A 26006-nucleotide genomic window follows, 5' to 3' on the forward strand; every position below is an offset into this window, starting at 1 on the left:
CTGTCTCGTACACAGGGTTATTGTTACCATCTTTCTAAATTCCATATATATGCGTTAGTATACTGAATTGGTGTTTTTCTTTCTGGCTTACTTCACTCTGTTTAATAGGCTCCAGTTTCATCCACCTCATTAGAACTGATTCAAATGTATTCTTTTTAATGGCTGAGTAATACTCCATTGTGTATATGTACCACAGCCTTCTTATCCATTCATCTGCTGATGGACATCTAGGTTGCTTCCATGTCCTGGCTATTATAAACAGTGCTACGATGAACATTGGAGTACACGTGTCTCTTTCCCTTCTGGTTTCCTCAGTGTGTATGCCCAGCAGTGGGATTGCTGGATCATAAGGCAGGACTATTTCCAGTTTTTTAAGGAATCTCCACACTGTTCTCCATAGTGGCTGTACTAGTTTGCATTCCCACCAACAGTGTAAGAGGGTTCCCTTTTCTCCACACCCTCTCCAGCATTTATTACTTGTAGACTTTTGGATCGCAGCCATTCTGACTGGTGTGAAATGGTACCTCATAGTGGTTTTGATTTGCATTTCTCTGATAATGAGTGATGTTGAGCATCTTTTCATGTGTTTGTGAGCCATCTGTATGTCTTCTTTGGAGAAATGTCTGTTTAGGTCTTTGGCCCATTTTTTGATTGGGTCATTTATTTTTCTGGAGTTGAGCTGTAGGAGTTGCTTGTATATTCTCGAGATTAGTTGTTTGTCAGTTGCTTCATTTGCTATTATCTTCTCCCATTCTGAAGGCTGTCTTTTCACCTTGCTAATAGTTTCCTTTGATGTGCAGAAGCTTTTAAGGTTAATTAGGTCCCATTTGTTTATTTTTGCTTTTATTTCCAATATTCTGGGAATATTCCAATATTCCAATATTCATAGAGGATCCTGCTGTGATGTATGTCAGAGAGTGTTTTGCCTATGTTCTCCTCTAGGAGTTTTATAGTTTCTGGTCTTATGTTTAGATCTTTAATCCATTTTGAGTTTATTTTTGTGTATGGTGTTAGAAAGTGTTCTAGTTTCATTCTTTTACAAGTGGTTGGCCAGATTTCCCAGCACCACTTGTTAAAGAGATTGTCTTTAATCCATTGTATATTCTTGCCTCCTTTGTCAAAGATAAGGTGTCCATATGTGCGTGGATTTATCTCTGGGTGTTCTATTTTGTTCCATTGATCTATATTTCTATCTTTGTGCCAGTACCATACTGTCTTGATAACTGTGGCTTTGTAGTAGAGCCTGAAGTCAGGTAGGTTGATTCCTCCAGTTCCATTCTTCTTTCTCAAGATTGCTTTGGCTATTCGAGGTTTTTTGTTTTTCCATATGGGAGTTTTGTTTTAAAGATGAAAGTGGACCACACATTTCAGTCTTTTAAATATTAACTGCTGTTTGTTTTTTTCTAAAGGAATCCAAAAAATCTGCATCTTAATGACCTGTTCTTGAAGAAACTTAATAATGTGTTGCTTTGATTTTGTTTCACCATAGAACAGGAGTTATCAGAACAATGGTGCACGTATCTTAAAAATGTAATAAATCCTATTCAGCAATTGAGAGAAGATCTAAAATACAGACAGCACCACATTTCACAGTATTCACATTCACACAGTGAATCCAACTCTATGAAAGTATTGGAAGAGGTCAGTATATCTCCTTTACTTTTAATACTGTAGTATTTGGAAGAGTCTGAGATAAACGTGTATGTTTTGTAGAATTTGTATAGCAAATTCTACCCCTGAATCTGTCCAACATGCTCATTTCTCACCTAGAAATGTTACAATAACTTCATAACCCTGCTTTCCTCCTTTCTCCTCCTTCCAGTGTATTCTGAGATCCTATCCTAGGGACAAGGATCAAGTCATCCTCCTGGTAAATCCCCTCAGGGCTCCTACTGGCCAGGGTTCCTCCTGTAATAGGGGTGGGGCAAGTGTGCAGCCTGAGCTCTTGACCTTTAGCGCAAGATCCTTAGCGTGAGACCTTTAAAGAGAGACTGTTAGAGTGAGATCCTTAGAGACCGCTAGCATGTGACCATTAGCGGGTGACCGTTAGCACTGTGGTTACAAGTCCCACTTCACCAGCAGTCAGCCATGAGGTGGTCCTCACAGCACGAAGTGTGGTGAGAAGTGGATCACCACCCTCTCTGGGGTGCTCCAGGCCCTCTGACCTCTAGCTAGCAGGTGAGCTGGTAGACCTGGGGAAAGGGTGAGGGCTGTGTCCTTCAAGGCTCCAGAACCTTCACCATGGCCACCCACTGGCCAGGCCCAGGCCCTGAAGCAACAGCAAAACTCTCCCCAATCCCCATCTTTTAGACCTAATGGTGTGGCAGTCTCCATGGGCCACAGCCTGTAGGACCAGGTCCCCCCAGCTTTGGGCCATGTGATGGCTGGGTCCTGGGCTTCTTGCTCCCTCAGTGATGATGGCTGGGCAAGGCCTGGGGAGTGGACCCTGAAGGTGCCACCAGCTGAGATCTGTCTCCTCAGCCAGGCCTGGGCACTGGTGGGAGGACCCAGACTGCTTGCTGGACTAATGCTCCCAGGCAAGGTAACCGGCTGGCACAGGGACTCCCTCCTCCTAGCCAGAGTCTGGATCTTGGCGGGAGGGGAGAAGTTGAACCTTGGGACTTTGCTCTTTCTTGTTAGAACAGAGACTATCATTTGTTTCAGTGGAGGTTTGCATGATCTTTGTGACCTGACCATGACTTAACTTGGAGAACAAAGGATCTGACGCCAGAATTTTGCAACAACTAACTATGGCCCCTCCCATACCTTTCCTATAAAAAGGGATTTGCTAAAAGCTTTTGGGGAGTTTCGGGTTTTTTAAGGCATGAGCCACCTGTCTCTTTGCAGGACCCTGTAGCAAGCCTTCTCTGCTCCAAACTCTGACATTTTGATATCTCTTGGCCTCACTGTGCGTTGGGTACCTGGTACCAAAACTCCCCATACATCTGACCCCAGCTTCCACCTCTTTAGTCTTACTATCTATCTGATACCCTGCTTTACCTACTAGACTTTGTCCTAACAGTGCTGTCCTTCTTCCTATTCCTCACATAAGCCAGACTCCTTCCTGTCTCAAGGCCTTTGCACGGGCTGTTTCTTCTGTCCCACTGATGGCTCTTTTTGTCTTTTAGTCTTAGCATTAATGTCCTTTCCTCTGAGATGCCCATACTGACCACTCATATGAGAGAAGCCCCAGTCACTCCCTATCCCCTCACCCAGTTTATACCTCACTTACCTCCTCCTGATACTTTCTTACCTACTTTTTTATGAGTTTACTGACTACCTCCACTGACTAGAGCATAAACTCCCTTATCATGGTTACCACTGCATGTAGGCTTTTAGGTGATTTTTTTCTTACTCTATTTTTTAGTTGTTTTTGTAGTATTGTCATATTGCTTTCATAAATAATTAAAAATGAACATTAAAAATCAATGCCCATCTGGGGATTAGTAGCAAGGATGTGAGGAAAGGAGGGGGTGATTGAAACAGAGGCGCCTGGTAAGCTTTCTGCCTAATCACAAACAAAACTCACTGTGAATGCACAGTGGCTATAATTGAACTCATTTTGGGGTTATCTGTCTAGAAGCCCCTTTAAAGCTCCTTTGCCTGATGGACACTGCCTGGATGTGACATCTCTTGAACCGTCTTCCATGGATTCTGAAAGGGACTTTCACTTATTTAATTTGTCATCACTTACTGACTTTTGAGAAAAATTTCTGTGACTTTAAATTTAAATATTGAATAAATCAATAATTTGCATACCACTTGCTTTAAATGTCCTATAGGTTGACTTCGTGAAGAAACAATTGAAAGCTGTCTATGAACAACTTAGGCTAGAGCAACAGGAAATAGAAAATTATCTTTCAGACTGGAGCATGAAAGTAAGTGCAATACAGATAGTAATCTATCAATTTGTCATTTATATTAAATAGAACAATCATATAATTATTTTTTCAGATACTAGATCATTCTTCAGAAGAAAGAAGTAACCTGCTTAGTCAACTGCCCATGGAATTAGAAACTTTGGAATGTCCATACCCTGACTTGAAATCTTCAATCCTTAATGAATTCTGTAACTTTACGGAGAAATATCAAAAGAAACTTCAAGATTTTGATCTGCAGTTAGAAGACATATACAGGTGATAAGCTAAAACTTCTTTAATTATGTAGATTTTTGTCATAAAAAGTTTTATTTTTTTAGGGGTCACTATACTTCTAATTTACCATTTTTATAGACACCTTGTGCTTGGAATATAGTCTATCAGTAAATGTTGAAATTGACTGTTGAAAGGAGAGGTTTTCTTATTTTTTCTGCAAAGTAATTTCCCTGAAGTAATGGTTTTAAAGATTTATATATGGTTAAAGTATCTTTCTTATTTATCACTTTACTATTGATAAGAAATAGTTTTTCTTTTTTTTTTAATTTTATTTTATTTTTAAACTTTACATAATTGTATAGTTTTGCCAAATATTAAAATGAATCCACCACAGGTATACATGTGTTCCCCATCCTGAACCCTCCTCCCTCCTCCCTCCTCCATCCCCATACCATCCCTCTGGGTCATCCCAGTGCACCAGCCCCAAGCATCCAGTATCGTGCATCGAACCTGGACTGGCAACTCGTTTCATACATGATATTTTACATGTTTCAATGCCATTCTCCCTAATCTTCCCACCCTCTCCCTCTCCCACAGAGTCCATAAGACTGTTCTATACATCAGTGTCTCTTTTGCTGTCTTGTACACAGGGTTATTGTTACCATCTTTCTAAATTCCATATGTATGCGTTAGTACACTGTATTGGTGTTTTTCTTTCTGGCTTACTTCACTCTGTTTAATAGGCTCCAGTTTCATCCACCTCATTAGAACTGATTCAAATGTATTCTTTTTAATGGCTGAGTAATACTCCATTGTGTATATGTACCACAGCCTTCTTATCCATTCATCTGCTGATGGACATCTAGGTTGCTTCCATGTCCTGGCTATTGTAAACAGTGCTGCGATGAACATTGGGGTACACGTGTCTCTTTCCCTTCTGGTTTCCTCAGTGTGTATGCCCAGCAGTGGGATTGCTGGATCATAAGGCAGGACTATTTCCAGTTTTTTAAGGAATCTCCACACTGTTCTCCATAGTGGCTGTACTAGTTTGCATTCCCACCAACAGTGTAAGAGGGTTCCCTTTTCTCCACACCCTCTCCAGCATTTATTACTTGTAGACTTTTGGATCGCAGCCATTCTGACTGGTGTGAAATGGTACCTCATAGTGGTTTTGATTTGCATTTCTCTGATAATGAGTGATGTTGAGCATCTTTTCATGTGTTTGTGAGCCATCTGTATGTCTTCTTTGGAGAAATGTCTGTTTAGGTCTTTGGCCCATTTTTTGATTGGGTCATTTATTTTTCTGGAGTTGAGCTGTAGGAGTTGCTTGTATATTCTCGAGATTAGTTGTTTGTCAGTTGCTTCATTTGCTATTATCTTCTCCCATTCTGAAGGCTGTCTTTTCACCTTGCTAATAGTTTCCTTTGATGTGCAGAAGCTTTTAAGGTTAATTAGGTCCCATTTGTTTATTTTTGCTTTTATTTCCAATATTCTGGGAGGTGGGTCATAGAGGATCCTGCTGTGATGTATGTCAGAGAGTGTTTTGCCTATGTTCTCCTCTAGGAGTTTTATAGTTTCTGGTCTTATGTTTAGATCTTTAATCCATTTTGAGTTTATTTTTGTGTATGGTGTTAAAAAGTGTTCTAGTTTCATCCTTTTACAAGTGGTTGGCCAGATTTTCCAGCACCACTTGTTAAAGAGATTGTCTTTAATCCATTGTATATTCTTGCCTCCTTTGTCAAAGATAAGGTGTCCATATGTGCGTGGATTTATCTCTGGGTGTTCTATTTTGTTCCATTGATCTATATTTCTGTCTTTGTGCCAGTACCATACTGTCTTGATAACTGTGGCTTTGTAGTAGAGCCTGAAGTCAGGTAGGTTGATTCCTCCAGTTCCATTCTTCTTTCTCAAGATTGCTTTGGCTATTCGAGGTTTTTTGTATTTCCATACAAATTGTGAAATTATTTGTTCTAGCTCTGTGAAGAATACTGTTGGTAGCTTGATAGGGATTGCATTGAATCTATAAATTGCTTTGGGTAGTATACTCATTTTCACTATATTGATTCTTCCAATCCATGAACATGGTATATTTCTCCATCTATTAGTGTCCTCTTTGATTTCTTTCACCAGTGTTTTATAGTTTTCTATATATAGGTCTTTAGTTTCTTTAGGTAGATATATTCCTAAGTATTTTATTCTTTCCATTGCAATGGTGAATGGAATTGTTTCCTTAATTTCTCTTTCTGTTTTCTCATTATTAGTGTATAGGAATGCAAGGGATTTCTGTGTGTTGATTTTATATCCTGCAACTTTACTATAGTCATTGATTAGTTCTAGTAATTTTCTGGTGGAGTCTTTAGGGTTTTCTATGTAGAGGATCATGTCATCTGCAAACAGTGAGAGTTTTACTTCTTCTTTTCCAATCTGGATTCCTTTTATTTCTTTTTCTGCTCTGATTCCTGTGGCCAAACTTCCAAAACTATGTTGAATAGTAATGGTGAAAGTGGGCACCCTTGTCTTGTTCCTGACTTTAGAGGAAATGCTTTCAATTTTTCACCATTGAGGATAATGTTTGCTGTGGGTTTGTCATATATAGCTTTTATTTTGTTGAGGTATGTTCCTTCTATTTTTGCTTTCTGGAGAGTTTTTATCATAAATGGATGTTGAATTTTGTCAAAGGCTTTCTCTGCATCTATTGAGATAATCATATGGTTTTTATTTTTCAATTTGTTAATGTGGTGTATTACATTGATTGATTTGCAGATATTGAAGAATCCTTGCATCCCTGGGATAAAGCCCACTTGGTCCTGGTGTATGATCTTTTTAATGTGTTGTTGGATTCTGATTGCTAGAATTTTGTTAAGGATTTTTGCATCTATGTTCATCAGTGATATTGGCCTGTAGTTTTCTTTTTTTGTGGGATCTTTGTCAGGTTTTGGTATTAGGGTGATGGTGGCCTCATAGAATGAGTTTGGAAGTTTACCTTCCTCTGCAATTTTCTGGAAGAGTTTGAGCAGGATAGGTGTTAGCTCTTCTCTAAATTTTTGGTAGAATTCAGCTGTGAAGCCGTCAGGACCTGGGCTTTTGTTTGCTGGAAGATTTTTGATTACAGTTTCAATTTCCGTGCTTGTGATGGGTCTGTTAAGATTTTCTATTTCTTCCTGATCGAGTTTTGGAAAGTTGTACTTTTCTAAGAATTTGTCCATTTCTTCCACGTTGTCCATTTTATTGGCATATAATTGTTGATAGTAGTCTCTTATGATCCTTTGTATTGCTGTGTTGTCTGTTGTGATCTCTCCGTTTTCATTTCTAATTTTATTGATTTGATTTTTCTCCCTTTGTTTCTGGATGAGTCTGGCTAATGGTTTGTCAATTTTATTTATCCTTTCAAAGAACCAGCTTTTGGTTTTGTTGATTTTTGCTATGGTCTCTTTTGTTTCTTTTGCATTTATTTCTGCTCTAATTTTTAAGATTTCTTTCCTTCTACTAACCCTGGGGTTCTTCATTTCTTCCTTTTCTAGTTGCTTTAGGTGTAGAGTTAGGTTATTTATTTGACTTTTTTCTTGTTTCTTGAGGTGTGCCTGTATTGCTATGAACTTTCCCCTTAGGACTGCTTTTACCGTGTCCCACAGGTTTTGGGTTGTTGTGTTTTCATTTTCATTTGTTTCTATGCAAATTTTGATTTCTTTTTTGATTTCTTCTGTGATTGTTGGTTATTCAGCAGCGTGTTGTTCAGCCTCCATATGTTGGAATTTTTAATAGTTTTTCTCCTGTAATTGAGATCTAATCTTACTGCATTATGGTCAGAAAAGATGCTTGGAATGATTTCAATTTTTTTGAATTTACCAAGGCTAGATTTATGGCCCAGGATGTGATCTATGCTGGAGAAGGTTCCATGTGCGCTTGAGAGAGCAGCTCAGATGATGAGGTGTTTGGCGAGCGCCAGTGCTGTGACTTATCGCCTCCCCGCCACTCGGTTATCTGGGTGTAAAACCGGCACACCTTCTCAGGCAGATGTTGACCATCCTGACCCCCAAGAAGTTTTAGTTAGCAAAGAAGCCTGCTTACAGTTTTGTAGATAATGTCTCTCTGGGGCTGCGATTGCCCCCTTCCGGCTCTGGCTGCCTGTCACCGGAGGGGGAAGGTCTGCAGCCGGCTATCTCTGTTCAGTCCTTTGTTCCGTGCGCGGGCCTGGAGGTGTCTTAGGTTAGGGCTGGCTTTTCACGTGGTAGATATCCCACAGTCTAGTTTGCTAGCCCAAATTATTTCGCTCAGATAACGCTCAGGATATTCAGACCAGATTCTTACTCTAAGCGATGCAGCCCGCGCCGCACCTCCCCGCCCAGCCCCCGCTTGCTAATAATGGCGTGTGCAGGCTTGTGTGCTGCTTCTCCGCTGGGGGAGTTACCGTAGGGCTCGCAATCTGCAAGTTTTAATTGTTTATTTATTTTTTCTCCCTGTTATGTTGCCCTCTGTGCTTCCAAAGCTTGGCACAGATTCGGCAGTGAGAAGTTTTCCTGGTGTTTGGAAACTTCTCTCTTTTTAAGACTCCTTTCCCGGGACGGAACTCCGTCCCTCCCTCTTTTGTCCCTTTTTTTGTCTTTAATATTTTTTCCTACCTCCTTTCGAAGACTTGGGTTGCATTTCTGGGTGCCTGATGTCCTCTGCCGGCATTCAGAAGTTGTTTTGTGGAATTTACTCAACGTTTAAATGCTCTTTTGATGAATTTGTGGAGGAGAAAGTGTTCTCCCCCTCCTACTCCTCCGCCATCTTGGCTCCTCCTCAGAAATAGTTTTTAAACATGAATTTTTTTAAAACGTGAATTTTTTATAACTGAATTTTCATTTCAAGATATGAAGCTCCTCTTCAGTGGAAATTTTAAAATCAGTACTAAAAGTTGATTACAGTGGAAAATATACCCATGTAATTATGTTATCTGTAATCTACCATGATTTTGCCCTATATTGAACACAAAACATGTTTTATAAACTTTTTTAGAAAATGCACTGTTAAAATTCAAGTTTAGTTAATTTACAATTTTGTGTTAGTTTCAGATGTATAGCAAAGTGACTCAGCTATATATATATATATTTTTTTTTAGATTATTTTCCATTATATGTTATTATAAGATATTGAATATAGTTCCTTGTGCTATAGAGTAAATCCTGTTGCTTATCTATTTTATGTGTAGTAGTTTGTTAATCCCATATTCCAAATTTATCTCTCCACTCATTTCTGCTTTGGTAAGCATATGTTTGTTTTCTATGTTTGTGAGTCTGTTTCTTTTTTGTGCATAGATTCATGTATTATTTTTTAGATTCCACACATAAATGATAACATGTAATACTTGTCTTTCTCTGACTTCACTTAGTAAGATAATCTCTAAGTCCATCCGTTTTGCTGTAAATGGCAATAAGAAAATGACTTTTGATTGTATGATGAGAATGACAATCCTCTTCTGAATGACAACTATAATGCTAAGTGACTTAAAATTCTTGCTGGCAAGGCCATCTTCTCTAGTGTAAATTCTATATTAAAATTCATTTAATGAACAAACTGAGAAATGCCACCCTGGGTCAAATCAATAACCTACTTCGTATAGTGTTAGGTATATAAAGTTTCTGGGAAACATTTTGTAGGAAAATATGCTTTTTACTCTATTATATTGAATTCAAAAATTTCCCCAAAGAATGTACATTTAAAAAGAAAGAAACACTATTGAAGGGACATATTTATAGTAAATTAGAAGCAAAAGACACTTCCCTTGAAATGAAAGATGATGAATGTGCAAATATTCAGTTCAGTTCAGTCACTCAGTCGTGTCCAACTCTTTGCAACCGCATGAATCGCAGCACGCCAGGCCTCCCTGTCCATCACCAACTCCCAGAGTTCACTCAAACTCATGTCCATCGAGTCGGTGATGTCATCCAGCCATCTCATCCTCTGTTGTCCCCTTTTCCTCCTGCCCTCACTCCCTCCCATCATCAGGGTCTTTTCCAATTAGTCAGCTTTTCACATGAGGTGGCCAAAGTACTGGACTTTCAGCTTTAGCATCAGTCCTTCCAATGAACACCCAGCAAATATTAGTATTTATTTTATTTCTTAATGAATTGCTTGTGAATGAAGCTCTTCTATGTAAAATTACTAGTGTTAAGAAATTAATAACAAAGGCAATCTTAAATCCTACCAACCAGAGCTCTTTGCTTTCTTAGCTTCTTGATCCAGACTCCTCTGTGACAGCTTCTGTGTGTCTCAGCTCTCGGAAAGGCAGTCCTAGGTGAAGTCTGTGTCTCTCAAGACCTAAGCTGCTTTCTTACTTCTCTGTGGCAATGGTCACATGTTCCTCATAGGCAGACATGTTTTTGGTCTCCTAAAAGCCCCCTGCCTCTCTGTCTTCCTTTCTTCCCATCTTGTAATAAAGCTGAGAAAATATTAATAATATATAATTAATAGTTTATTTATTGATTAATTATACTTTAATTGAAACTCAATCACAGTGAAATATTAACCATGTACTTAGTTTGTCTCTAATTGTAAAATAAACATCCTCTCTCCCTTCCCAACCCCAACCTTGTTAAAGAGATTTTAGAACTCATCCAGCAAGGATGAGGGGGTTTTTTGTGTTTGCTGTTGGTGTTTTTAGTAATTAGACTGATGGTGCCATGAAGGGAGGTAAACCTGACTGTCGTTTTAAAGCGGGTTGGCTGCCCCATGACCTTTCCTCCCAGATGGCATCTTGTCCCTCAGGAAAGCTGGCTGAGCCTGTGGTATTTCTAGGTTAATGGCTCCTAAACGTGGAAGCTTTGCCTTAGCAGCCTGTATCAGCTCCCTTCCACTAGGATCTATTTTTTACAGCACACTTTCTTACCTCTGTTTGAATCTAAACTCAATTTGTGCTCTTCTTTTGGGTAACCCTGCACCACTCAGTAAAGACTGAGATTCACAGCTCCATTGCCATTACTGAGATTAGAGAATGAGATGAATATGCTAAGATTTCTGCACAAAGAAGCAGCACTGAAGGAAAAATAGCTCAGAAAGACTTGACGGAAGAAGTAAGATTCACTATGGAATCTGAGGAATGCATAGGGTTAAAATAAGACAGAAGGGTGCTGGTGAGAACCTTCCCAGAAGGTATATTCAATGCTGAGGCTGTAAACCCTAGAAGATAAAGTAATTAGCAATATTTGTATCCTTAGCACCAAGCATATCCTGGCACATAGCAGCTTCTAAATAAATGATTGCGCAATTGAGATGAATGAAAGGTGAAAACAATGAGGTGAGAGTGGCAAGTCCTGTTATGAGAGCAGTAGAAAAGTACTTTGGAAGAATATGGGTTCATAAATTCTAGTTTAATAGTCTGTTTGTCACATATAATTATCCAGAATAAATTTCATATAGCTAATGATATGTTCTACTTGATGAATATTTGTTCAGTAATCCTTAATATACAGTGGTCGCTGCTAAGCTCCTTGGTAAGGGGTTCAACAGGTAGACTAGACTAGAATGTGTCCTTCCCTTTGAGAAGGCTTGGAATATTGAGGGGAATGGACATATGCACATTTACCCTGACCAAATTATAGACAAATGCCAACTGCAGAGACTATGACAAATATGCTGGCAGTGAATGATGAAACACCAATAAAATTGAATGAGATTTCAGAAGTAGTCTTATTGAGGAGAAAGAGAATAAATAGGCTATTCTGAATAACTACAGAGGTGGCGCGCATCAGAAATCTCTGGCTATTGGTGAGTCAGTCATGTAAATATACTGTTCTATCTAGCACAATGAATTATATGTTTAACTCTCATTTGCCAATGTCTGCCATGATTTTGATAAGACCATTTCACCTTTTGGTTCTAGTTTTTAGGCCTTGTAAGAATTCGCATAGCTTGTGCACATGTATGTGTACACCTGCACAAGTGAGTGTGTGTATATTTTAAATAGATGCCTACTGCTAGGACTAAGAAGGCTGAAAGGTCTGGGGGACATTTTTAAATTATAAGAAATTTTCATTGCCATCATGGTTAATCCCAACATTTAACTGCTCCTATTTAGTAGCAGCTTGCCAGTTTGGATTGGAATGATTCCATCCCCAGATCCAATGGTACACCCTAGCTGGGAGCATGTACCAGTCAGTAGCTTCATCTCCTCAGGCCACAGCAAAAGGTGTTCAAATCAGAACAAAGCTCAGAACTTTTGTTAGATACAGGTGAGAAGTAGTGCATTCTTTTCACTGTGGTTCTACCAGGAAAGTACACAACTGTGGTTGCTGCTGGCAGCCATGTTGTGAGTGAAGGAAAGCAGCAAACAAGCAGAGGAGAGGGTACAGATAACATGGGAAACTGGGTTGGTACCTTGTTTGAATAGCATGGGAAACCAACCTCATTGCTGCATTTCCAAAAGCAATTAGTCCAATTAATGTCTTAAATCAGTTTGACTATAAAATTCCTAATTTTATTCAATAGTTGATCTGATTTCAAAATACTTTGCTGCTGCTACTGCTAAGTCGCTTCAGTTGTGTCCGACTCTGTGCGACCCCATAGACGGCAGCCCATCAGGCTCCCCCATCCCTGGGATTCTCCAGGCAAGAACACTGGAGTGGGGTGCCATTTCCTTCTCCAATGCATGAAAGTGAAAAGTGCAAGTGAAGTCGCTCAGTTGTATCTGACCCTCAGCAACCCCATGGACTGCAGCCTACCGGGCTCCTCCATCCATGGGATTTTCCAGGCAAAGAGTACTGGAGTGGGGTGCCATTACCCATGACTCATGAAATTAATCTGTTAATTTAATACAATTGGAATTGAAGAATTCTTGAACATTATTCCAGAATATATTAGGAAGATTAAGGTTGTGAAATTGCCCAAAGTTTCAGAATGAAGAATAACTGGGGGTGGTTGTTCAGACGCTCAGTCATGTACAACTCTTTGCAACCCCATGGACTGCAGCATGCCAGGCTTCCCTATCCTTCACCATCTCCTGGAGTTTGCTCAAACTCACGCCCATTGTGTTGATGATGCCATCCATCCATCTCATCCTCTGTCACCCCCTTCTCCTCCTGCCCTCAATCTTTCCCAGCATCAGGATCTTTTCCAATTAGTTGGCTTTTCCCATCAGGTAGCCAACTTATTAGAGCTTCAGCTGTAGCATCAGTCCTTCCAATGAATATTCAGAGTTGATTTCCTTTAGCAAGTTGGTCTCCTTGCTGTCCAAGAGACGCTGATAGTCTTCTCCAATACCACAGTTCAAAAGCATCAATTTTTTGGTTCTCAGCTTTCTTTTTGGTCCAACTCTCACATCCATACATGACTACTGGAAAAACCATAGCTTTGACTAGACGGACCTTTGTTGGCAAAGTAATGTCTCTGCTTTGTAATATGCTGTCTAGGTTGGTCATAGCTTTTCTTCCAAGGAGCAAATGTCTTTTAATTTCATGGCTGTAGTCACCATCTGCAGTGATTTTGAAGCCCAAGAAACTAAAGTCTGTCACTGCTTCCATTATTTCCCCATTTATTTGCCATGAAGTGATGGGACTAGATGCAATGATCTCAGTTTTTTGAATGCTGAATTTTAAGCCAGCCTTTTCACCTCCTCTTTCACCCTCAAGGGGCCCTTTTGTTCCTCTTTGCTTTATGACATTAGGATAGTATCATCTGTTTATCTGAGGTTGTTGATATTTCTCCCAGAAATCTTGATTCCAGCTTGTGATTCATCCAGCCCAGCATTTCACATGATGTACTCTGCATAGAAGTTAAATAAACAGGATGACAATATACATCCTTGACATACTCCTTTCCCAATTTTGAACTAGTCCTCTGTTCTATGTTTGGTTCTAACTGTTGCTTCTTGACCTGCATACAGGTTTCTCAGGAGGCAGGTAAGGTGGTCTGGTATTTCCATCTCTTTAAGAATTTTTCACAGTTTGTTGTGATTCACACAGTCAAAGGCTTTAGTGTAGTCAATGAAGTAGAAATAGATGTTTTTCTGGAACTCCTTTGCTTTTTCTCTAAGAAAAATTTCTGTAGGATATAGCATATGTTAGCAATTTGATCTCTGGTTTCTCTGCCTTTTCTAAATGCAGCTTATGCTTCTGGAAGTTCTCAGTTCACATACTGCTGGAGGCTAGCTTGAAGGATTTTGAGCATTACCTTGCTAGCTGTGAAATGAGTACAATTTGTGGTAGTTTGAACAGTCTTTGACATTACCCTTTTTTGAGACTGGAATGAAAACTGACCTTTTCCAGTCCTGTGGCCACTGATGACTTTTCCAAATTTGCTAGCATATTAAATGCAGCACTTTAACAGCATCATATGTTAGGATTTGAAATAGCTCAGCTGGAATTCCATCACTTCCACTAGCTTTGATTGTAGTAATGCTTCCTGGGGTCCACTTGACTTCACACTTCAGGATGTCTGGCTCTAGGTGAGTGACCACACCATTGTGGTTGTCCTGAGGTAGAAAGTTAGAGATACCAAGGAAACATTTCATGCAAAGATGGGCACAATAAAGGACAACAGTGAAATTGACTTCATTGTGGCTAGGAGAGTGGTAAAACTTGCATACCAAATATAAATATATATTTAATATTAAAGCAAATTAGAAGATTTTATATGTCTGTAAGAGCTCAGTGGAACAAAATAGAAATACAGAGAGTATCTATAATAATTTAATTTGATGTAAAGGTAAAATTTTTATACTGTGAGGGAAAGATTGGATTATTTATATGATAATACTAAATAACAGGGAATTAGAAAATGATGTTGGATCTCTTATTCCACGTGACTCAGTGAACTCCAGATGCATTAAAATATGAATAAGAAAAAATCATAAAAGAATTAGATAAAAATAAAAACAAATATTAAGTAATCTTGGAGTAGAGAAGTCCTTTTAAAACATGTTACCTGCAGTGAAATCATGAAGAAAAAGTTTAAATATATACAATGACATAAATACTTAATAAAATCTAACAAGATGTTTCCTGAGGCAAGTATAAAATCCTTAAAGAATCAATATGGACTTCTAATTTTCTGTCCAGCAAGTAAGGGGCTTATCATTTGCTACTCTGCTCTGATGAGGAGTAGCAAGTTGAGCAAACTGAAAAATCAACTCTTCTTCTGTATGTCAGAGGAATAAGGCCAAGGGGAAATCACTGCACCCAAAACTGGAGACACAGGTGATACAGAGAATCACAAATTATCTGAGAAGAAACCCATTAGCAGAAACTTTCATAGGAACCAGTGTTGGGGTAGAAAAACCTGCACTATAGTTGATGAATTGCTAGATGCTGAGTGTGGACAACTCAGAATTAAAAATTCTAGGGACCTTAGTCATGGGGGCTCCCCACACTTTTTTGAGTTTTACCTCAAGGAGTTCCACTAGATATCCACAGTGAATATTTGTGAAAACTCCCCTCAAGCCTCTGGTAGGGGAAGGGGAAAAGCACATTTTGAGTAACCCCAGAGCATTCTGTTCTTCTTAACAAAGACTGCACAGTGGAAAAGAATCAGCTTTCCCATGCAGGAGACTCAGGAGACTCTTATTCAGTCCCTGGGTTGGGAAGATCCCACCCTCCTTCCATATTGTTAAAGGGTCAACTGTTTACTTGAATATACAGTGATTTATTTCTGACCCCTTTTTTGACCCCTTGGACAGTGGCCCACCAGGCTCCTCTGTCCATGAAATTTTTTCAGGCAAGAATATGGAGAGGGTTGCCATTTCTTACTCCAGGGGATACTTGAATATATAGTGATTTATTTTTGGTTATTCATTGTAGTAGCTAAAGATTAAGGAAATAATCTTAATACCAATAGGGGCTAATTTTGTAAGTTTCTGTACAGTGTATTATTTTCTGGATTAAAAAATAATGTAGGGAATTCCCTGGTCATCTAGTGATTAGGGCTCTGTGCTTTCACTTCTGGAGACCCTTAGCTCCCCTGGTCTGGGAACTAACATCCTGCAAGCTGCATGGCACAGCCAAAAAAAAAAAAGTAAATACTTAGCATTCACTGATGTGAAACACTCTCCAGGGTCAAGATGATTAGGGTGTGATATAAGGTTAAGCAAACCTTGTAACAGTGTACAGTACACATTTTGTAAACTAAGAAAAAGTAAATGTGTACTCTCTCTCTCTCATTACATATATGTATATTCAGATATATATTTGCTTATATGTCTGAAAAATACAAAAAAATTGATACCTTTTGTTCCCTTGGGGACAGGAGCTAGAAGACTGGGCATCTGAGTGTGAAAGAAAATTTTTATTGTACTCCCCCCATTTTATTGAACCTTTTGAATTTTGAAACCTGTGAATATAATATCTATTCTAAAGACAAGGAATTTTTTAAGGAAAAAGTAATAAGGGTAAAAATTAAAGGATAAATAGGAAATATTGGCAAATCTCAGGCACAAAAAATTAAAATTATTAAAACATATGAAGACAGTTTGCTAATTAATTGATTGAATGAACAGCCAGAAGTGAAAAGGGACAAAAGAGATGAAGAAGTTATTTATATTTCATATTTTCAACAAATATTTGTTGAGAAATTACTGGCATAAAATAGACAAAACCCCCTGTACTCATGAAGCAAGTTGGAGACACACAGTTAAACATGATACCTAGTTAAATTATTCACAGCAGTGCATTAGAAGGTGAAAAGTCCTCTGAAAAAAATAGACATTAGAGTAAAAGAGAAGTTGCTGGAGTCGTGGGGGAGGAGGCAGATTGTAATTTTGAATAGATTTTTGGCAATAGGCCCAGTTGAAAAAGTGACATTGAAGGGAAGTCATGAAGGGGGCAAGAGGGCTGGTCATGCAGAAATATGGAGTATGAGTGTTCTAGCCATGTTTACTAAGGTGGGTATGTTTCTGGCAGGAGGCTTGTGTGGCAGGAACAGAGTGATAGATGGGAGAGGGGTAGAAAGTATAATCTAAGTGGTAAGAGTGAGGGTGGGACATTTAGAGCCCAATAGCCATTTCTAAAACTTCCAGTTCTACTCTGAGTACTATGGGAAGCTATTGGAAGCAGAAGTATGAGGAAATGTGCAGAGTAACAAGACCTAAGTTATGTTTTAGCAGTATCACTCTGGCAGTTGTTGTGTTTATGATGGAGGAAAGGAGGGGCAAGAGAAGACTGAACCTTTAGAAAGTTATTTTAAAAGCCCAGGTGAGAGATAATGATGGCCTGCATTAGGAAGTGGAGGTAGTATGAAATCATCAACTTTTGGACACATTTAAAAGGTCACGCCAGTAGCACCTACTATTTAATAAGGCATGTGAGAAAAAGAGAGCAATAAAAGCATAGTCCAAAATTTTGTGGTTGAGGAACTGGAAGGAAGAAGTTACCATTAACTGCGTTGGGGAAGATTGTAAGCAAAGCAGAGGGGAAAATCAGGCATTCAGGTTTGGAACTTTGAGTTTGATGCCATCAGGGTCCAAGTACAGCCTTTGGGAAGGAAGGCAGTCAGTTTTATGAGTCTGGAGTTCTGGACAGAGATCAGAGCTGGAGGTACGTGTTTGTGAGTCACCAGCATGAAATTGGATGTGATCACCAAAACAGTGAGTGAAGGGACAAAGGAGAAGATAAAGACTGACTCCTTGGGTCTGCTGGCATTACAGTGTCAGCATGAAGAGGAGTAACCAAGAAAGGAGATACTAGGTCTGTTAAAAACAAAGGAAACCTGAAAAGTGTGCTGTTCCAGAAGGCAAGGTAAGAGGGAGTGGGCAGCACTGTAAGCTAAGGAGGGGGGATACACTAAGTCAAATAAAATAGGACTGGTGGTTGACTGCCGACTCCATATGGAGGTCGTTGGTAACTGTTTTCATTGAAGAAGTGGTAACAAATGCCTGACTGGGTTGCATTCAAGTGAATGGGAGGAAATAATCGAAGGCAAAGAGCATTGATAATACTTTTGAGAAGTTCTTTTTCAAAGGAGAGCAACAAAGTAGGACCAGACTTTTATGTTGTTGTTTTGTTTTGCTTAAAATGGGACAGATATCAGTACGTTTGATACTAATGAGAATAACCCCTAAGAGGATTTAGAACCACACAAGTGGTTCAATGTAGAGTATATGGTCAGATTCTGGGAGATGAATTGATATTGTGGTAGCAGTCCATGGAATTCTGCATCATACAAATGACAGAGGAATTTATGAAAACCCCTCTACTCATGGAAAAACTTAAAAATACTCATATTTTTACCTGTAAAATGGTAAAACACAAAAGGAATTTATCCAAGATTAAAAGTATGGGGGAAATGAGTATTTTTATACATGACTAGTATATAAACTCTTTTGCGAGGCAGTCTGGGAATATGTCATCACATATCTTTATATGTGTAAATTATCTTTATCTCTTTAGAAATAATCCTAAGGGAAATAATCATAAAAGTGAAATAAATAGTTGGCTTTGAGAGTGTTCAATATTATTTTTCTTTCTTTAGTGATAGCGAAATCTTCAAAATGACTAAATAGCCAACACATAGGGGATTTAGCTTGCACACAATGGAATGCCACACTGTCATTAATAATTATATTAAATAATTTTTAATGACACAGGTAGTTGCAATAAGTAGCTATGCAATTAAAAAATCAGGCCACAAAATAGTTTACATAACACGGATTCTCTTTTTTCCCTTTCCCTCTTAGCCACACGAAAAAAAAAAAAAGACTGAGATTATCTACCTGCATAAATTATAATAATAGCTATCCCCAGGTAGTAATATTATAAATAATTTTGGCATACATACTATTTCTATTTTATAAAGCAAAAATAGAGACTTTTAAAAATCTAAGTTAAAGAGGGAAGAGGGGACCATTGATATTTATTGAGTACCTATTACATGACATGACAAATACCTGTAATTTTAATCTTCAATACACCTCATTTAAAAAGCTCTATTTTACTGATTTATTTTACAGTTGTAGCTATAGATGAGCACTTTCCCCTAAGTTTCTAAAACGTAGATAGCTGAACAGGAATGAGTTTCTTCTGATGCATCTGAATAGAAAGCTTCTCCCCTACACCACACCACTTCAAGCATGTATATGTACCAGGGTATTGGTAAATTATGTTGATGACCAGAACAGTGCTGTGTCATACAAGTGTGATGTGAGCCACATACATAATTTAAAATTTTTAACTAGTCATAATGAAACATTTTAAAAGATAAAATTTATTTTAATATAATATTTTAACAGTGCAAAATAGTATATTTTTAACATTTAATCAATAATTTAAAATTATTAATGAGGCATATTCATTCTTTTTTTACACAAAATCTTTTGATATCTGGTTTGTGCTTCACACCACAGCATACCTGAGTTGGGACTGGCCACATTTCAAGTGCTGAATAGCCACAGGTGGCTAGTGGTTACTATCTTGGACAATATGGCTTAAATGTTTTACTAAAACAATTTTTTTTATAAGAATTGGCTTCAGTTGAACCTATTTATTTATTCAGTATGTTTGTGAAGCTATTTAAATTCTGTTTGGACTGTATTTCATTAGTAACATGACAAGTTTAATTACTTGTTTTAGACTTAGATGAGATTGTGGCTTTAATTTCCTAACATTTGGTGAATTAATCATATAGATGAGACAAAATTGTTTGATGCTCCACTTAGCTATGTCAGATTTGAAGCCAATATGTGGCAAAAACTATACAGTGATACCAAGTAATTTCTACTTTATTGTTTGATAAATATATTACATTTTAAAATATTGATTCATAATTATCATTCTTTCATGAGATCTGAACCTTGAGTGCTATTTAAAAACCCACAATGATTTTAACAATTTTGGCCCTCTGGGTGTACATTGTGAAGACCCACTAGTTTTATATTTTTTCAACTAAAATTTTTCAATTTACCCTAACTATTAATGATTTTCAAAATAGCTAGTTAGTAGCATCTATCCCTGTTTCCACTTTTTCCTCTTCTATGTGCCATGAAGTGCTGGGACCAGATACCATGATCTTAGTTTTTTGAATGCTGAGTTTTAAGCCAGCTTTTTCACTCTCCTCTTTCACCTTCATCAAGAGGCTCTTTAGTTCCTCTTTGCTTTCTGACATAGGGTGGTATCATCTGCATATCTGAGGTTGTTGAGCCACCAGGGAAGCACTAAAAAAATTTGAATGAACATATACTTAAACATGTGACTATATTTTGATGAATACAAGATAGAAGAAAGAGAAAGGAGCATAATAAACAACTGTAATTCTCTTACTTGCTGATGTTACAAGAAGTTCAAATGCTGGAGCCTTAATTGTTGTTTAGTCACCGAGTCATGTCTGACTTTTTTGTGACCTCATGGATTATTGCCCACCAGACTCCTCTGTTCATAAGATTATCTGAGAATACCAGAATGGGTTGTCATTTTCTTCTCCAGGGGATCTTCTGACCCAGGTATTAAACTTGCATCTCCTGCATTGGCAGGTGAATTCTTTACCCATGGAGCCACCTGGAAAAACCAGAGCTTTAATTAGCAGGTGGCATTTTTCTCTGAGAATGTAGTCTCAGAACTTTTGGAAAGTTTCAGTGCCTGGGCATGTCCAGTCTCAGGTTCTACATTTCTGGCTGTATTTTTAGGGTGGTTAATGAGGAGAGAGGTGCTCAGAAACAAGAGTATTATTATTTGAACACTAACGTATTCACTTAGTCACACTGGTTACGTGACCCCCTCAAGCAATATCCACGGTCACTGCAACTCCCATTTTCTCTTGGCGTATTCCAACATGGATGGTCCAGCCTTACCTGGGAATTTATGTTTCTCCTGGACAGGTAATAATTGCAAACTGAGATTTTTATTTTTTGTCATATGTATTTCATAGCTTTCTCCTAAAATAAATACATTGTTGAAAATATTTACTTTGTGTTCTTAAACTAAGAGTCACACTTGGTGATTGCTCAAACTATTCTGGGTTTGCTGTGGGAATAAAATGAAGTTTAAATTCTCTTGACTTCAGTGGAATGCATTTTATCAAGGGGAAAAATAGGTCCAATTTCTCAAGGACATCCCCAAAACTAGTCTTAGATTTTTGCTTTTGCTTAATTAATAACTTAGTCTGTGTATTGATGTATATGTTATGTTCATTTAAATGTCTCTTTGGAAAGTACAAGACTAGTGGTAATAAATTTCTAGTTCAGAAGTCTTTATTGTTAGTATCACTGTAGCCCACAACTGCCTTCTTGATATAATTGCTTCAAATAGAAGCTACACAGTATAATGGTGCATGAGGCTACATTTTTGATACTTCAGAAAACTGAAAAATCAGGGTTTTACAAGGATGGAGTGAGAGTCATTTATGAGAGGTTTTTGTTCTTCACTATATGAAATCAAATTAATCTTGAGTAAATCAGATTGAAGAAAATGGAAACATATCAGCTTGACAGATTTGTGTCCAAGACAATTGGTCTATGTTATTTTTTAACCTGGATGATACAGATAGAATTTGTTATTAAAATAATAAAACCTGTGCAGTTATAGGCAAAGACAGGATTAAAATTTCAATGGACAGGGTTGCCAAATTTTGAGATGAGAGGAATTATAATGTCTATTTAATATATCAAACCAACTGTTAATAACAAGTTTTTCCTACTCCTTATACCTTGAAGTCCGCCTGTAGATAAATATAATCCTTTGAGGAAACCATATCATTAGAACTGAGACTATGGAGAACCAGTAATGTAAGAAACTATGAGCATTGCTAATGTCTAAAAAATAATAAATTGAGAAAAAGAACCATCATTCTTCTATTCCAGTCTTATAATTCTTAATGACTACTGGTAGTTGGTTTGAGGTGATATTATAAAAGTTTTATGTGACAAATAAAATTTCAGAAGGCCTATAATCATTAATTAAAATTTTCCTCATCCCATCCCAAAGAAATAGTCCAATTCTATTATTCTTGCTTTTGAACCTGGAAAATTGAGTAATAATATCAATATAAAGTAATTTTATTCACTTCAACTTTATTGCATCTAAAAATATCATTGTCTCTCAAAAGTGAAGAATAAAACGGTAACATGAAAGCAGATTTTGGCTCAATAAGACTTTTTTTAAAAAATTAAAACAAATAATACGTTTGTGGGTGATCTTTACTGATTCTGTTCACTTGAGTTTGAGCTTGTTTTGTTTTTTTTTGTCTTAAAAATGGCCTTTGGTGTTGAACACTGGTCAGATATGCAGATGACACCACCCTTATGGCAGAAAGTGAAGAAGAACTAAAGAGCCTCTTGATGAAAGTGAAAGAGGAGAGTGAAAAAGTTGGCTTAAAGCTCAACATTTGGAAAACTAAGATCATGGCATCCGGTCTCATCTGCTGCGGCTGCTGCTGCTAAGTCACTTTAGTCATGTCCGACTCTGTGCGACCCCATCACTTCATGGCAAATAGATGGGGAAACAGTGGATGACTTTATTTTTCTGGGCTCCAAAATCACTGCAGATGGTGATTGCAGCCATGAAATTAAAAGATGCTTACTCCTTGGAAAGAAAGTTATGACCAACCTAGACAGCATATTAAAAGGCAGAGACATTACTTTGTCAACAAAGGTCTGTCTAATCAAGGCTATGGTTTTTCCAGTGGTCATGTATGGATGTGAGAGTTGGACTGTGAAGAAAGCTGAGTGCCGAAGAATTGATGCTTTTGAACTGTGGTGTTGGAGAAGACACTTGAGAGTCCCTTGGACTGCAAGGAGATCCAACCAGTCCTTCCTAAAGGAGATCAGTCCTGGGTGTTCATTGGTAGGACTGATTTTGAAGCTGAAACTCCAATACTTTGGCCACCTGATGCAAAGAGCTGACTCATTGGAAAAGACCCTGATGCTGGGAAAGATTGAGGGCAGGAGGAGAAGGGGACAACAGAAGATGAGATGGTTGGATGGCATCACCGACTCAATGGACATGGGTTTGGGTGGACTCTGGGAGTTGGTGATGGACAGGGAGGCCTGGTGTGCTGCAGTTCATGGGGTCACAAAGAGGCGTACATGACTGAGCGACTAAACCGAACTGAACTGAACTGGTCTATTCTCAGTCAGCTAAGCAGTGTCCCTGTTGGTGCTGGTCACTGGGCGCACTTGTTCTGCATCTCTTGAATCACTGTATCCTTAATTCCAAAGCAATATTAGGATGTTACATTTAAAAAGGTCATTTTTCTTCCATTCCGTGAACTATCAAGTAGGATATCATTGACTAAAAACAGAGAATATTAACCCAAGTGAAAGTAACATAAACAATAAGGCTATTTCTTATTTCACTTGAAGCCCAGAGGTAGAGAAGTCTAAGCACAGTGAGGCCTAGTTTTCTGCATTGTTTTGCCTTGCCCTCTGGCGGGACAGATCGATGACCTTCTGTCAGATAACTATAAAGTTCCACACCGCCACACTCAAGCAGAAAGCGACCTCTTCCTTGTGTCTTGTCTGAAGAGCCAGGAAACCTTTGCCCCAGAAGACTTCTCCTCCCATTTCAGTGGCCAGAATTGGGACATTTGTCCATGATTATATCAAGCACTGTCAAGAAAAGAGAGCCTGAGAATGGTTGATTGTGAATGGCTTAAGATCAATCAAGATTCACTCCCGAGTCTGGAATGGGGCTCACTTTTCCTGAAGTGGGTGGGTGGGTAGGGATTATGGAAGAAGATAAATCTTGAATAAAATCAGGATTCTGGTGAGCAGAAGCAAAGGTAGAGGCAATGTCTGCTACAATTTTCTTTTTCTTACTGGTCTTGTGATGACTATAATTCTTTAAAACTTTGCATATGGGATGGTTGAGCCATTATGTTTTACTTTTAACAAGCTGCTTTGTCTTGATCATATTATTTCCAAATTTCCACTGGGAATCCTACTTCCTCTTAAAACTAGTGGTGAATGGATGTAAGGACAAAGATGATTTAGATGTATTGCCACTATTCCAGCTACTCCACCTCCAAAAAATATACACATTCTAGGTTAAAAAATTCAGTTTTTGATGCAAACTACTTTCAAAAAGTATGTAAGTAAAAGCAGAGTGCTTGTTATGAAAATAGCACTTGCAGCTTCCAAATAAATCTCTTAGCCTCTTGACCAGATTTCCATTCCCAAACCCTCCTGTAAGAAATTCTGGAGCCATCACTTTTGGAACCCTGTCCTATTTCTTTCCTATCACCCCTCAGAAGAAAGTGGTTTGGATGCTGGTGCAAGTTCTGGCTTTACCTTAGAGGTCACTTTTTTGCTTGTTGATTTTTCAATTCAGTGGATTTTGATCATATTCCCAAGAGCCTACTTTATTCTGACTGTCTGAGAAGGTAAACTGAGCAGAGCTTGGGGAGCCTGGAGGGAGAGGACTGCTAGGTGGCAATAGATCTCCTGGAAGACAATGTACACACCCAAACAAAATCCAAGGAGCAGATTCTGTTGGTCAGCAATGAGTCTGAGGTCAGAGAGCCCTTTGTAAACCAGGCAGAAAATCAAAGATAGGTTGGTATTTGGACAATAGGCCTGGGATGGAGTGGTGAGTAGCTGGGGAGACAGTTTGAGGAGCTAGGCTGATTAGTTTTAGTATTTGAATGGTTTTGACTTGGAAAGACAACTTTGGAAAGTGTTGTCAAGTTGTATTTGCTAGAGAGTCAGACTCAATGCAGCCAAACAAGCAGATTGTGTCTGAGCCATCTTTTATCCACATTCTTCCACCAGTGGCTCACTCTCCTGACAACGTTACACTTGAAGAGATAAGTTTTTCTTTAGGCTAGACTCACTATGATCACTTGGCAATCAAGGCAGTCATCAGATGCTGGTAACTGCACCAGTTAGCTTCAGGAGGCACTAATTACCAGTTTTCTGGAAAGCCTCCTTTACCCTGAGAAAATTTAAGACAGCTTTCAGGCAGTTTGAAGACACAGTCTTTAGTTTCAGAGACTTGTTTCTCCTGTTGTCTTACGTCCTTGCTTGCCATCTTGGCTGTCCCCACACTTCTAAATGTCTTTAGACATGATGGAACCACAACCCTGGGAAGTGATTGAAACATGACTATGAAGAAAACTGGTAGTTAATAATTGTGAGTCTGGTTAGGATTTTTTATGTAAACATGAGAAAACAGGTAATTCAGAGCAGAGGACAACAGGGCTGTGAGCATTCAACCAGACCAAAGCCAACTGTCCCCCTAATTCTACCTGTTTGAGTCATTATAAAAAATCCTAACCAGACTCAACTGAGCAACTTCACTTTCACTTTTCACTGTCACGCATTGGAGAAGGAAATGGCAACCCACTCCAGTGTTCTTGCCTGGAGAATCCCAGGGACGGCGGGGGCTGGTGGGCTGCCATCTATGGGGTCGCACAGAGTCGGACACGACTGAAGCGACTTAGCAGCAGCAGCAGTAGCAGCAATATTGGGAAGCAGGGGATGCAAGGTAAGGACTGAGTAGTAAATATCTCACATTCATGCAGGGTAAAATTTCCTGAAACATTTTAAATTAGAAAATTTAGATGGACAAAAAAACAAGAAAGAAAGAAATTGCAGAAATTTACCAAAGACCTTTTGTCTAAAGGTATTTTCAAAAGTACTAAATTTTAGGATAATTTTAAAATCTTCTTTAAATTTTTCTTTAAATTATAGTCATTTTTCAAATTCAAAGGTAAAAAAGTGATTGGAATATTTTTCAGTATCTGTGTAATTTAGCTAGTTCTGTCATCATGATCACCTGTAAAACAGGTAAAGTAAACAAGAACTTTGGAAGGTAAAAGCTAACCTTAGTTATTTCATATAATTAAACTATTTTATACAGATTTTTTTCTACAATGAAAAGATGAAGGTTTGACTAGAAAAGATAAATGTGAAAATTTGAATTTAGAAATTCAGATACATTAAATTTGATTTTATTTTAAATGCTAAGTAGGAAATACCTAGTTAATTGTTATGAAGAAGTTATCATGTTTGAACATACC

General features: G+C 38.3%; 1 protein-coding gene across 1 annotated transcript in view; it reads left to right on the forward strand.

Moving 5' to 3' along the window:
• The window catches only part of CCDC148 (coiled-coil domain containing 148), a 317318-nt gene that overhangs the window by 104184 nt on the left and 187128 nt on the right, over nucleotides 1-26006 (forward strand). The window contains exons 7-9 of the mRNA XM_055572507.1: nucleotides 1490-1641; nucleotides 3783-3878; nucleotides 3955-4136. Of these exons, the coding sequence (XP_055428482.1) occupies nucleotides 1490-1641; nucleotides 3783-3878; nucleotides 3955-4136 (430 nt within the window). The remainder of the gene's footprint in view (nucleotides 1-1489; nucleotides 1642-3782; nucleotides 3879-3954; nucleotides 4137-26006) is intronic.

This window comes from Bubalus kerabau, chromosome 3 (genome assembly GCF_029407905.1).
Source record: "Bubalus kerabau isolate K-KA32 ecotype Philippines breed swamp buffalo chromosome 3, PCC_UOA_SB_1v2, whole genome shotgun sequence".
In the NCBI taxonomy this organism is placed as follows: Eukaryota; Metazoa; Chordata; class Mammalia; order Artiodactyla; family Bovidae; genus Bubalus; species Bubalus kerabau.